Source organism: Ovis canadensis, chromosome 1 (genome assembly GCF_042477335.2).
Source record: "Ovis canadensis isolate MfBH-ARS-UI-01 breed Bighorn chromosome 1, ARS-UI_OviCan_v2, whole genome shotgun sequence".
NCBI classification, from domain to species: domain Eukaryota; kingdom Metazoa; phylum Chordata; class Mammalia; order Artiodactyla; family Bovidae; genus Ovis; species Ovis canadensis.
In genome coordinates, this window is record NC_091245.1 from 121,391,524 (window position 1) to 121,405,892 (window position 14,369).

At 42.6% G+C, this 14,369-nt stretch overlaps 1 protein-coding gene across 13 annotated transcripts in view; it reads right to left on the minus strand.

Moving 5' to 3' along the window:
• Positions 1–14,369, minus strand: part of GPR161 (G protein-coupled receptor 161) — an 87,493-nt gene that overhangs the window by 49,731 nt on the left and 23,393 nt on the right. For 6 of the 13 annotated variants that reach the window (XM_069548747.1, XM_069548736.1, XM_069548714.1 and 3 more), the window contains exon 2: positions 2,591–3,008. The exons of 1 other annotated variant lie outside the window; for it this stretch is intronic. In XM_069548747.1, coding sequence (XP_069404848.1) covers positions 2,591–2,964 — 374 coding nt within the window. In that variant the 5' untranslated portion in view covers positions 2,965–3,008. Of the gene's footprint in view, positions 1–2,590; positions 3,009–10,765; positions 10,985–14,369 lie in introns of all 13 variants that reach the window. 6 more of the 13 variants (XM_069548784.1, XM_069548676.1, XM_069548768.1 and 3 more) reach the window with 2 other exon arrangements.

Consider the following 14,369-nt stretch of genomic DNA (forward strand, 5'->3'; position numbering starts at 1 on the left):
ATCTAGGTTTGTCATAGCTTTTCTTCCAAGGAGCAAGCATCTTTTAATTTCATGGCTGGAGACACAACCCACAGTGATTTTGGAGTCCAAGAAAATAAAGTCTGTCACTGTTTCGACTTTTTACCCATCTATTTGCCATGTAGTGACGGGACTAGATGCCATGACCTTAGTTTTTTGAAGGGTGAGTTTTAAGCCAGCTTTTTCACTCTCCTCTTTCACTTTCTATAATTTTTTTTTAAATTTTTTAAATTTTAAAATCTTTAATTCTTACATGCGTTCCCAAACATGAACCCCCCTCCCACCTCCCTCCCCACAACATCTCTCTGGGTCATCCTCATGCACCAGCCCCAAGCATGCTGCACCCTGCGTCAGACATAGACTGGCGATTCATCCTCTTTCACTTTCATCAAGAGGTTCTTTAGTTCCTCTTCACTTTCTGTCATTAGGATGGTGTCATCTGCATATCTGAGGTTATTGATATTTCTTCTGGCAATACTGATTCCAGCTCAAGCTTCATCCAGCCTGGAATTTCGCATGATGTACTCTGCATAAAAGTTAAATAAGCAGAGTGCAATATACAGCCTTGACATATTCCTTTTCCAGTTTTGAACCGGTCCATCATTCCATGTCCAGTTCTAACTGTTGCTTCCTGACCTGCATACAGGTTTCTCAGGAGGCAGGTAGTAAGGTAGTCTGGTATTCCCATCTCCTTAAGAATTTTCCTCAGTTTGTTGTGATCCACCCAGTGAAAGGCTTTAGCATAGTTAATGAAGCAGAAGTAGATGTTTTTCTGGAATTCTCTTGCTTTTTCTATGATCCAACACATGTTGGTAATTTAATCTCTGGTTCCTCTACTTTTTCTAAATCCAGCTTGTACATATGGAAACTGTCAGTTCACATACTGTTAAAGCCTAGCTTGAAGGATTTTGAGTATTACCTTGCTAGCATGTGAAATGAGTACAACTGTGTGGTAGTTTGAACATTCTTTGGTATTGCCCTTCTTTGGGATTGGAATGAAAACTGACCTTTTCCAGTCCTGTGGCCACTGCTGAATTTTCCAAATTTGCTGGCATATTGAGTGCAGCACTTTCACAGCATCATCTTTTAGGTTTTAAAATCGGTCAGCTGGAATTCCATCACCTCCACTAGCTTTGTTTGTAGTGCTTCCTAAGGCCCTCTTGACTTCAAACTCCAGGATGCCTGGCTCTAGGAAAGTGATTACACCATCGTGGTTATCTAGGTCATTAAGACTTTTTTGTATAGTTCTTCTATGTATTCCTGCCACCTTTTCTTATCTTCTGCTTCTGTTAGGTCCATACTATTTCTATCCTTTATTGTGCCCATCTTTGCAGGAAATGTTCTCTTGGTATCTCTGATTTTCTTGAAGAGATCTCTAGTCTTTCCCATTCTATTGTTTTCCTCTACTTTTTGCACTGTTCACTTAAGAAGGCTTTCTTATCTCTCCTTGCTATTCTTTGGTACTCTGCATAGAATGTATATACAACTCTGCATGGTATGTCTTATTTTGCTCTTTATATTTTCAGTATTATTTTTATTGTTGGTGGGGAAAGAACATACTTGGAGAAGGCACCTGATGGCTTCCTTCATTCTAACCCCTGCAGTTACAGAGAACCAGCAGGAGTCTGGCCTTGGGCCTAGCGGAGGCCTGCACCTTGGGTGGACCATCCAGGCACCACTTATTGGTTCAAAACCTGATGATTCTAAGGGAGCCAGGGGACTTGGGTTACCCAGTGATGACAGCCCTGGTGAGCAACCTCTGTGTTTCCCCTGACTCCACTGCTAGCTCTAGCCCCAATTCTGTAAATCAAACAGAATCTGAATCTCCCCTCTTTGTTTCTGTGCAGTTGAACCCTTGCCTGGGATGAACAAAGTGCCCAGTGGCAAAATCCTAAGAAAGATGATGACTCTATGGGTTGGAAACTTGTTGTCAAACCCTGTAGGACTTGCACAACCAAATCTGACAGCCCAACTTACTATCGGGAAGAACCTTCTAGGTAGAGCTGAGGGCTGTTTCTTGCTTTTAGAGCCATCCATGCCACAGGAAGGGAAAGCTCAGATTTTCAGTTTCTCCTGGGTAGCACTGTCTTTATTCCCTCAGTTGTCTTCCCTCCCCTGCTCTCATTTCCATCTAGGACAGGCCCCAGCACTGCAGAGGATGGAGGATATTTCCTCTTGAGGCTGCCCTGGTGCAGCTCTGGCCCAACCTGAGCTAAAGAAAGCAGGCAGCACTTTGGGGAAGAACTGATTTGGGGCTTCCTTTGCCACGCCACCTTCCTCAGTTTCTGTCTCATCTATCAGCTGAAAAGCAGAGGTTTCTAGAACTTTTTTAAGTATTGGAACTTCTTTTAAAAAATAAAACTAGCTTGCAATATGCAAGCTAGATTAGATAAAATCAGAGGTGCTTTGGTTGAGGGGATGAAAGAAGAGGAAAAACTCTGCTTTCTTACCCTCTCCAGCACAGCCCCTGGCACCCTCCAGAAGAACTGAAGCAGCTTGGAAGGCATGATCTCTGAGGATCCCCCTTGGCCCATACTCCTAAATCCTTCAGTTCTCTGTGAGGCAAGCTTACCGGTCAACAGCGATGATCCCAAGGGTGAGCATGCTGGCTGAGCTGATGAGCAGGTAGAGGAGGGCTGAGAAATTGCACCAGACCACACCGAAGATCCATTCCTTCCGAACGGAGCTGGTCACCACGAAAGGCAGCACCAGTACAGACAGCAGGAAGTTGGATAGGGTCAGGCTGAAGACAAACTTGTTGCTGAGGGTAAGGAGATAGGACTTCCTGTACAAGGTGATCACGATGACCAGGTTGCCCAGGCAGACAAAAACGGTGATGATGACGATGGCGATGAACTCTGTGACGCCGCCGCCCCCTTGGTCACTGGCCTCCTCGGTGAGGTTACTCAGCTCCTTCCTGTGGCCGAGGGAGGAGTTGAGGCTCATGGTCAGTGTACCTCAGCAGGGGGTGGGCAGAGCATGCTGGACGACTGGAAAGACAAGCCCCAGGGGCAGAAGAGGAGTCATCAAACCACAGCATGTGCACTTTACAGAGGGAAGCCAAGGCCCCCCGGATCCTCGTCAGTTGTCCTCATGCAAGCTCTACAGAGGCAGCCAGTTTCCTACAACCAGCTCTTCATGTGACTCACTGTATCCCCTGGAACAATGCATTCCCCCAGTCTAAAACCTCCTATCCATTCTCCCCAGGACCAGCGGTTAAAAACGTTTAGTGTACTCAAGAATCTCCTGCAGTACCAGCTCAAAGAGCTGATTCTTGGGCTCCCCCACTAAAGATTCTAGCCCCAGAGAAAGAGGTACAGCCTAGGAGCCTGCATTTTAGACAAGCACGGGACAGGTGATCCTGACTCAGTCCACGTGGTTTATGTAGACTATTGCTTCTGGACCCCTGCAATGCAGTGTGGACCCTGAACCAGCAGCATCAACATTATCTGGTGCTTACTAGAGATGCAGAATCTCAGGCCCACCTCTGAATTACCAAATCAGAACCTGTGTGTTAATCCCACTCCTGGTTTGATTCCTGTGCCCATTAAAGTTGGACAATAAAATTATCATAGGGATTAGTCTGCGGTCTTTAAGCAGGGATTTAACAAGCACAGTTCATACCGAGACATTGCTGCTATTCTCATCAGTCGTGGGGATAAAGGGCAAGGAGCCAACAATAAAGATACATGGATAAGAGGATAAGAGTTTGAGGTCTTTGTCCACAAATACCATTCTCGACAAGGGGCAGTCCCTGCTCTCAGGATGCTGGCTCAGATTTCGGTAGAAACTCAAGGTTGACATATTTTAACATCAAATCCTACAGACAAATGTTTCTCTAAAATTTTCATCTACTTTAATCAGCCAAAAAATCCCACAGATCATTTTCCCCACCTGCTTTTATTCCTGACAAAGAGAAGACACCAGAAGGGAAGGAAAGATCACTTTCCACGAGCCAGACAGCAAGAACCCTGGTGTCTAGACTGCCTACACAGCAGCGGCCCACGGTCTCTGCTTGACCAGAACCCTCTGTCCAGACACCTTTGGCCATAGGGAGCTGGCAGGTAAGGAAGGCAGTGCTCCCCCTTCCCAGCAGCCCGAAAGGTCAGTTTAAAAAGTCTCCCTTCACAGCAAGCCTCATTCATAGGTCACAACCACAGGTCCTGCCAGCTTGAATAGCATCAAGTAGTTCTCATCCCACCTACCCTTGACGGCCTTCAGATACTTCACACACGACTTGCTTTCTTTTCTCCAGATTAAATCTCTAGGTTCCTGATGTGACTTCTGGACTCTACTAAGCCAGACTTCCTCAGTGTCTCACCAATTTCAATGACCCTATTGATTTGTGGTCCTCTGAATTGAACATACCATTCTGGATATCTGGTAAATGGTGAGTATAAAGGGAAAATTTTCTCCATCATCAGGATAATCTTCTACTATTGTTCATTCTAAGAGTGCATTTTCTTTTAGCAACTGTTCTCACCCTCTTGGACTTATACAAATGTGTGGTCAATTAAAACCCAAGGTTTGCTTATACACATATGAGTTTATGTAAAGGCAGGTGTCCCCAGGCTTGAACTTATGGAATTAGTGTTTTTAAGCCTAAGTACAAAACATCATTTTATGCATTTTGGTTCATATTTCCAGGCTGCTAAAATATTCTGAATTTTGATTCAGCTATGCAATATGTTAGGTACTCCAGTTTTGTGTGATGAATATACTTTATAATTACACCTTCTGTTTCTTTGTTAGCTTATTTTTGGATTTTATTCCTTGAGTTCTAAATTTTGTTCATTCTTAAAAGTAAATTATTAACTGGTTCAATCCCTGGGTTGAGAAGATCCCCCGGAGAAGGAAATGCAACCCATTCCAATATTCTCGCCTGGAAAATCCCATGGACAGAGAAGCCTGGTAGGCTGCAGTCCACAGTGTCGCAAAGAGTCAGACACGACTGAGCAACTAAGCACATCTCAAATAAAGGTCCTATAAGCATGTCATACTTAACTGTATAAGTGATAACACTGTGGTAAAGAAAACAAATTCTGAGTCATTAGACAAATGACAAAATGGGAGAAAATACTTAAAACGTATATCACAGAGGACTAATCGTTCTAATTTATAAGGAATTCCTAAAAACAAAAAGGTAGAAAAGTGGGTAAAAGACATTTTTTTAAAATGGCAACTACATGAGATAATGGATGTTAACTAACTTTACGGTGGCAATCGTTTTGCAGTGTGCACATACGTCAAATTATCATGTACATCTGAAACGTATCAGTATCATGTGTCAAATATATCTCAATAAAACTTGAAAAAAGACATACACAGAGAGTTCACAGAGAAAGGTACACTAATTGTACTTAAATGCATGAAAAGATGTTCCGTTTCATTCAAAATAACAGGAATGGACACTAAAATTACACTGAAGCACTATTTCTTTCCTTTCAGGCCAGTAAAAATTCAAAAGTTTGGCAGCACTCTCTGCTGGGGAGGCTACGGGGAAGCAGGCATTCTCCTACCCTCCACGTGGGAATGCAAGTATAAGAACTGAAGGGAGGAGGATCTGGCAATACCTAACAAAGCTACACAGGCCCCTGACCTTTGATCTAGCAATTCCATTTCTAGATATTTATTCTGAAGATATAGGTTCATAATATAAAATAACAGAAACACAGGGTTATTTTATTCATTAAGGCAGTTATTAAAAAAAGAAAATGTTTGAGAAAAGGGGAGAAATAACAGATTTGCACATTAAATATACATAAATATATGTGACTCAGACAGTAAAGAATCTGCCTGTAATGCAGGAGACCTGGGTTCGATCCCTGGGTCGGGAAGATCCGTGGAGAAGGAAATGGCAACCCACTCCAGTATTCTCGCCTGGAGAATTCCATGGACAGAGGAGCCATGGGGCTGCAAAGAGTTGGACACGACTGAGCAACTTAACACATTTTCACTCTTCATATTTAATTATGCAAAAAGAAAAGTAGGAAAGATAACCAGAAACTAAGATACACATGGAAGTAGACTTCTCTAAGTATGCTTTTACACTTCTGATTTTTCTCTTGAAAGGTAGATTATGTAAAAAATTTTTAAATTCTATCTACTTATTGTTGGCTATATCGGGTCCTTGTTGTGTGTGTCTTTCTCTAGTTGCAGAAACCAGGGGCTACTTTTCGTTGCAGGGTGTGGGCTTCTCATTGAGGTGGCTTCTCTTGTTGCGGAGCACAGACTCTAGGGTGCTCGGACTTCAGCAGCTGGGCCACGTGGGCTCCTGGGCGCTAGAGCACAGGCTCCATAGTTGTGTGCAGCGTGCGGGATCTTTCCATATCAGAGATCAAACTATTGTCTCCTGCATTCTTTACCACTGAGCCACCAGTGAAGTCCCACAGTTTTGATTTTTGAACCATGTAAATATTTTACATACTAAGTTAAATAAAAATGTATATAAAAAGTAAATGTATCAGTTCAATTCCCACTAAACTGTTTGCTCCCTGGGAGTGAGGATAAACCACACTTTTCATAAAAACACAGTACTTTTTTTCCTTGGCAGCAACATGAATGGACATGGAGAGTATTATGCTAAGTGAAATAAACCAGACAATTACTGTGTGTTATCACTTATATGTGCAATCTAAAACATGAAACTAATGAATATAATAAAAAAGAAGCTGACAGATATAGAGAACTAGTAGCTACCAAAGGCATATGAGAGGGAATTAATTAAGAGGCACAAACTATTAGGTATAAAATAAGCTACAATGAGGGGTGCAAATACAAGCAATGCCTGTGTTTATCTCCTGACCGTGCAGAATGGGGTGATGAGAGTGGAGACGGCTCAGGTCGCAGCACAAGTGCCCTTTTTCAGGTATGTTCCACTCTTGTCTTTCCATCATCACAGGTTCACCCACCTGGATTCCGTCACTATTTTTTAAGCTCTTCAATAAAGCATAAATTGTGGCTCAAATGGTAAAGAATCTACCTGCAATGTGGGAGACCCAGGTTTGATCCCTAGGTCAGTAAGATTCCCTGAAGGAGGGCATGGCAACCCATTCCAGTATTCTTGCCCGGAAAATTCCAGGACAGGGGAGCCTGGTGGGATACAGTCCATGGGATCACAAAGAGCTGGACACGACTGAGAGATTAACACACACAATGAGGGGAGGAGTACAAAGGGGTAGGGAATTAAGAGGTACAAACTATTTGGTATAAAACAAAGGTATATACAAGGATATACTGTACAATATGGGGAAAATGGCCAGTATTTTAAAATAACTATGAATGGAGTATAACCTTTAAAAATCATGAATCACTATTTTGTACACCTATAACACATAATACTGTACAGCAATTATCCTCCAGTAAAATAGAATAAACATGAATAAAACACAAATGTTTTAAATGAAAAGGGCAAATGAGGGAATGAACAGGAAGCACTTGATAAGTATAATTACTTTACTTGAGCAAAGCGTAGTGTTTTTCACTCATTATGGAAATCATTTCTGGAAACATGATGAACTCAGCTGATGTGAACATCTTTCCTGCTCCAAATCCATGGAAATGTTGGGTTAAATATGATCCAAAAGTTTTTAAAAAGCCAAATTTGACAAAAGAAAGGGAAATCCATAGGTAACAGAAAACAGAAAACTCGAAGTCAGTGTTGTAATCTCACAACTGTAGCCAAAAGCCTATTAGACCTAGTTCAAAACCCCTACGGCTGAGGTATTTTTATGTCAGAGGATGACTGTGGGTCACAAGGCAGAAAACTGAAACCAGTACCCTGCATAAAGAGTGGGTTCTAGAAGGGCTGCCTCCTCCATGAAAAAGGGATTAGAAAAAATCCTCTTGTTAGCAAAGGAAAGTGGCAAAAATAGTCATTTATCTGAAGCGCTGGGTGGAGACTGAAGCTTTTTCCATGAGAAATCATACACCGAGTCATGTGCCATGCTGATGAGGGTACCAAATTTATAAATTATGTACTATCAATTCAGTTCAGTCACTCAGTCGTGTCCGACTCTTTGTGACCCCATGAATCGCAGCACGCCAGGCCTCCCTGTCCATCACCATCTCCCGGAGTTCACCCAAACTCAAGTCCATCAAGTCGGTGATGCCACCCAGCCATCTCATCCTCTGTTATCCCCTTTTCCTCCTGCCCCCAATCCCTCCCAGCATCAGGGTCTTTTCCAATGAGTCAACGCTTCGCATGAGGTGGCCAAAGTATTGGAGTTTCAGCTTTAGCATCAGTCCTTCCAAAGAACACCCAGGACTGATCTCCTTTAGAATGGACTGGGTGGATCTCCTTGCAGTCCAAGGGACTCTTCAGAGTCTTCTCCAACAGAACAATTCAAAAGCATCAATTCTTCGGTGCTCAGCTTTCTTCACAGTCCAACTCTCATATCCGTACATGACCAATGGAAAAACCATAGCCTTGACTAGACGGACCTTTGTTGGCAAAAGTAATGTCTCTGCTTTTGAATATGCTATCTAGGTAGGTCATAACTTTCCTTCCAAGGAGTAAGCGTCTTTTAATTTCATGGCTACAATCACCATCTGCAGTGATTTTGGAGCCCCCCAAAATAAAGTCTGACACTTTCCACTGTTTCCCCATCTATTTGCCATGAAGTGATGGGACCAGATGCCATGATCTTAGTTTTCTGAATGTTGAGCTTTAAGCCAACTTTTTCACTCTCCTCTTTCACTTTCATCAAGAGGCTTTTTAGTTCCTCTTCACTTTCTGCCATAAGCGTGGTGTCATCTGCATATCTGAGGTTATTGGTATTTCTCCTGGCAATCTTGATTCTAGCTTGTGCTTCTTCCAGCCCAGCGTTTCTCATGATGCACTCTGCATATAAGTTAAATAAGCAGGGTGACAATATACAGCCTTGATGTACTCCTTTTCCTATTTGGAACCAGTCTGTTGTTCCATGTATGTACTATGCAAGCTAACAAATTCTTATAAAAATTAATGCTAGCAGAAATGGACACAAAATGCCACTGTAGTGAATTTCCACACTCACAAAATAAACATTTAATGAAAGTGAATGCATAGCATTTGCCTTTAAGGAGAATCCACAAAACAAAAACCAGGGGAACTGATATTCCATGAACTTGAATTAATAGAGAAATATAAAGGAGACCATAAAATAAACACAATTAAAATCTTTAAAAGAAAAAGAGGTAGAAACCATAGTGAAAAAATATGACATCATGAAAAACTAATAATAATTGTGAAAAAGAACCAAATAGAAATTCTAGAAATCAGAATTTTAGCTAACAAAATTAAATACTCGGAGTATGCTGAACAACAGATTCAGCTAAAGAGAAAGATGGTGACCAGGAAGACAGCTCTGAGGGAACTACCCAGAAGGCAACAAAAAAAGCTTAAAAAACAAAGATATCCAACAAAAGTCAACACACACGAAGAACAGGATAAGCAGATTCAACATATGTTCAAAAGAAGCAGGATCTGGAGAGATTAGAGAGAAAGGAAGCAGATACTCTTGGGTGTCTACCCAGAAACCAGCTGCAGGTTTTTTACCCTTACTAGCAGACCTCTGTCTTTGTTTCAGTGTCCAGTCCTCCCCCCAGTGACTCAGAGAAGGTGGACCGGATCCCTGGTTCTGAAAGTCAGATCTTGAGTGGTCTAAACTCTCATTGTTCTCCCTTTCTTCTTGAAAGTCAGTGGATATCTGGGAAAAGCTGCTTTGATCTCACAAAGACCCTAGAAGAGAAGTCTTTTCTTAATGGCCAGGAGAGCAGAGCTGTGACAGCCACCGTGGGATTATTACAGGCACTGGGCCAAAATGCTGAGCATGGCAAGTAAGAAAGGCTTGATCCGGAATTGTTTAATCAAATCCTGAAGTCACCTTCACCTTGGCTTCTAATTATGCAAAGTAATACAATTATAAAATTATATTTAAAGCTATTTTCAGTTAGGTTTCTGTTAATTGATTCAAAAGCATCCAACTAACATTAGGGTAGACAGACACTGTCTACCTCAAGGTTGATGTATTATTTAGAGGTTTAATTGAACATTTTCTAGAATTAAAGAAACACATGAGTCAGCACAAAAGAGCATATCAAGTTCTAAGGATAAATTAGAAAAAGTTTACATCAAGGAACATCACAGTGAAAAATGACACCAAGGTACAGAGAAAATGGTAAAAGCAAATTTCCCTATAAAGAAGTAATAATTAAATAAACAGCAGACTCTTCTTTTGAAGAAAACAGAAAATAGAGGCCAGAAATCAGTGGAATAATCACAGAAGTGCTAAAGAAAAGAACTTTTGCCTTATGGTTCTATAATACCATTCAAAAGGGGGCATAATATTCTTTTCAGGCAAACAGAGACTGAATGTTTACTGATTATGCCTTGTAATCCCTTTAAAAATACATTTCATGAAGGAAACTGAATCCAGAAATAAGAAGTAGGGTATAAGAATCAACTGTTAGAATGGAGAATGGTAAATACATGGATGAATCTAAAATAAGAACAGCAAAAAAGTGAAATTTAAAAAGTTAAACATCAACACCAAGCTTTATAAAAATAGCTAACTTGGGAGCTTTAAAACCAAGATGAAATTAAAACTCTAAACAAAATGGAAGCTCTTAAAGGTATGATTGTACTAAAAATATTCCTAACAAGTTAGTTTATACTCAGGCCAGAGACTTAGTTATGGCTGTTCCCCAACACCTGGACAAGTGCCTGGCACATAGTAGGTACATCATTTGTTGATAAATGACTAACCTTCAAAAGTTTGTCATTGTTAAATATGAGTGTTAGCATAATAAATACAATCCAAAAGACTGTTAAAGCTTCCAATCCAAAAGATAGGTGGAAAAAAGGAGAAAGTACTGTTTGACATGGTTCCTCCCCAGTGGCCCTATTAGCAGGGACACTAGCGAACTCAGAATCAGAGAACCCAGGGTTGGCGGCCGTCCTTGAGATCATCTGGTCCAGTTCACCCTAGAAGGCAGAAGGGGAATGTGGTCAAAGAGCTGCCCAGGAAAATCCAAAACCCTAGCCTCTGGCACAAGCCCCAGCAAATCCCCCAGGAGTGTACTTTAATAAGACAGAGGATTGGGAATATCCCAGCCAGGGAAGGCTTCCTGGCAGGCGACCAGCCTACTCAGGGCTCAACAAGCCAGGGCATACTGAATGGAAGCAAACTCAAGAGTGACTCACATCACCACTCTCCTGGCCAGTGATGCTGCCAGATGCAAAGGTGTTTCTGACTCTCCACTCTTCCTACGTCCTGCCCTGAGCAAATAAATCACTTTGGGCTGCAACTCCAAGAAACAATATGACTAGAACACAACTGAGGCTTGAATAAACGTATCGAAAATCATCCCTGGGAAAGAGAGCTGCCTCACTGAGCCACGTCACCAAGAAAGGCTGGATATGTCCTTGTCTTACTGTCATGGCTCCAAGCGTCACAGCCAGTCCTCTTTGGGAACCGCCTTTGGTTTTCTTGAATATTCCCAGAGACATATAGGTTAGATTACTGACAACAACCCATGTCTGCTGGGTTAGATTACTGACAACAACCTCAAATCATTCAAAGCCAAATCTTGTCACCCGAGGGAGAGATCAAAAACCTTTTGGGTTAATAAACAAGGCAACACTATAGGATATTGAGACAGGTATCTATTGTGTTTTATAGACCAGCCTGCATGCTAATTCCCACGAAATGACTCTAGAAATGTCTTGCATTGCAAAAACAGAATTACTACAATATAAAGGTGGATTCTCTTGCTTTCCCTTATTTAACTGGATAAATTCAGATATGTTCTGGTTCCATCTCATATTTTTACCTAGAATTCTGATTTTCATCAACCTATAGTGGCCCTGTACTTGTTAGAGGTTGTGTGGCATGGTGGTTAAATGTACAGACTCTAAAGACTACCTAGGATTGAAGCTCAGCCCCTGTAAGAAAGAATATTACCTTTCTGAGGGGCTTAAGAATCCGTCTGCCAATGCAGGGGATGTGGGTTCCCTGGTTGGGGAACTAAGCGCCCATCTGCGGCAGGGCGATAAAGCCCACACACTGCAACCAGAGGGGCCTGCGAGGTCTGCAGCCCGTGCTCCACAACACAAGCAGTCTGCACGCCACAGCCAGAGGAGACCGTGCACGACAGTGAAGAGCCCACGCGCCACAACGAAGACCGAGCACGGCCAAAAAGAAGAAAAATAAACATGAAGGAGTTTTACAACACTATCTTCCTCACCAAATAGTCGTGAGGACCAAGTGAGCTCATTTACATCAAGTACCTAGGACAGGATCTGGCACACAGTGAGCCTTCACTTCATATTATGGCTCTACTTAAAGAGGTCGCCCTGACTCTGCTTTGGGAAAGGACCTTCCCATACTTTGAGGCCACGGTCACAGGACCTGGGACACTGGCTGGAACAGCTGGAGGACGGCATAGCCTGCGGGCCTAGCATTGCTGGCCATCTTGGACACTACAAGGAAACAGCTCACAGACAAAAAAGGGTAAGAGAATGAGAACGAAAGGGAGAGAGAAAGAGGAAGATGGGGAGAACACTGAGTCAGTCCATTCACAAATGCTGGTGAAATAACATGCGATTCCGAATCTTCTCGTTCTTCTCAGTTATACGAGCCAGTGATTTTCTCCTTCCCTTATGCCAATTTGACTAGGTTTCTGTCACTTGCAACTTGAAGAATCCTGACTGGTACTCTGATACACCATGATCTGATACAGCCCATCAAGACTCCACCTCTCTGGACACTGATACCAGGAACCTTCCCTTTCTCACGGTTAGGCCGACTCCTCAGGCACAGCTCTGCCTACCTCAGTCTCTTTCTTGAGAAATTTTCTTCTTGTCACAGACCATGCCACAGACCCATGGACCCTAGTATCATGGAGTTTCTTCATATGGAAGCGTAAGTAAGTTTTTCACCTCCCAGGAGATCCGTGATCCAGTCCACAAGCCACTACAAGGAAAAGGAGGCCTCATTCACCTCTAAAATATCCATTACAAATGGGGCCATCTAAGCGACAGCCTGAGATTCCACAGGCCAAGGCCAAGGCTCAGGCGAGCGTTGTGAGATCATGCTGGTCAGTAGGAGGCAGACTCCTGGCACCGCTCTAACAAGGGTAATGGACACGAAAAGATACACCTGACCTCTTCGAAAGTCTTCTCCAGAGAAAACAGTTTCTTTTAGGATATCTCTTCTGATATGCTTAAACAAACACAACTGGGGCAGTGGCTCATTCTGCGGCTTCCCATTTTTATGAAGAGGTGAGCAGCAGCCTATGGGACTGCCAGATGCCCTCATCTAAAGAAATAAAATGCCAGTAGGTAGGTGTATGATAGGTTCAAATAAACAACCCTCCAGGGAAGGAAATGTTTTCAAACACCACTTCAAATAAACTCAAGTGAAATCACTGTGATGTTATTTTGGCTATGTTTTCAGATCTTCAACTCAGCATCTCAAAGCGTTTTACACATCAATCACCAACTGGAGCAGTTGAGGGGGTGGAGGTGGGGAAAATATTCAAATTAACAACCCTGTCTTCCACTGAGACAACTGAGATAGACAGTGAACCTCCACCCCCATCCCACCCACAAACCAGACCACACAACTCATTGATAGCCAGAAAGAGATCCCAGGATCCCTGGGTCTCCTTCCCTGCATTCTTTTGTCCTTCCCTGGCACACACATGAAAGTTGTTCCAAAGATGGTGGGTTGATGACTTGACCTCTGCAGCCCCAGAGGAATGTGTCCACCCAGCCAGCCCAGGGTCTGTTACAATGCACAGTGCTTTGTTATTGTCCCCACAAGGGCACCAGAAACCTAGTAATTTCCTCTTCCAAAACATCCCACTTCACCTGTAAAGCAGGTCTGAACCCTGGGCGGTTTGGGAGCATGTACCAGAAGATGGAAAAGCAGCTAGAGTCCGAACCCCAGTGACCCTGTGGTCCTTGGCTAAATTCTTGGTTTGCCAGTGGGAAAGACCTGGCTTTGGTCTCCTCTGTATATACATCAAACAACATCACCAACTCCAACAATTTCCTTTGTAGGGACTGAAAGTCCGGAGTCTAGGGCTCTTCACTGACCATGACCCTCTCCACAAAGGTGTCAGCCATAACTCTGTCTGATGTCTTTCCAAAACTAAGCTCTTGTTTCTCAGCAAAAACATTTCCCAAGGCTCAGTACTTGATCCATTCCTTTCTCTCTATGCCCTTGAGAATCTTACCCATTTCAAAAGTGTTCCTTAGTTATTATTAACTAATAACAATCAGTATTGGCAAAACAATGTGCAACAGACAATGTAATTTTACATACATCATTTCACCTCTGGAATAACTTTCAGAGGTAGGAACT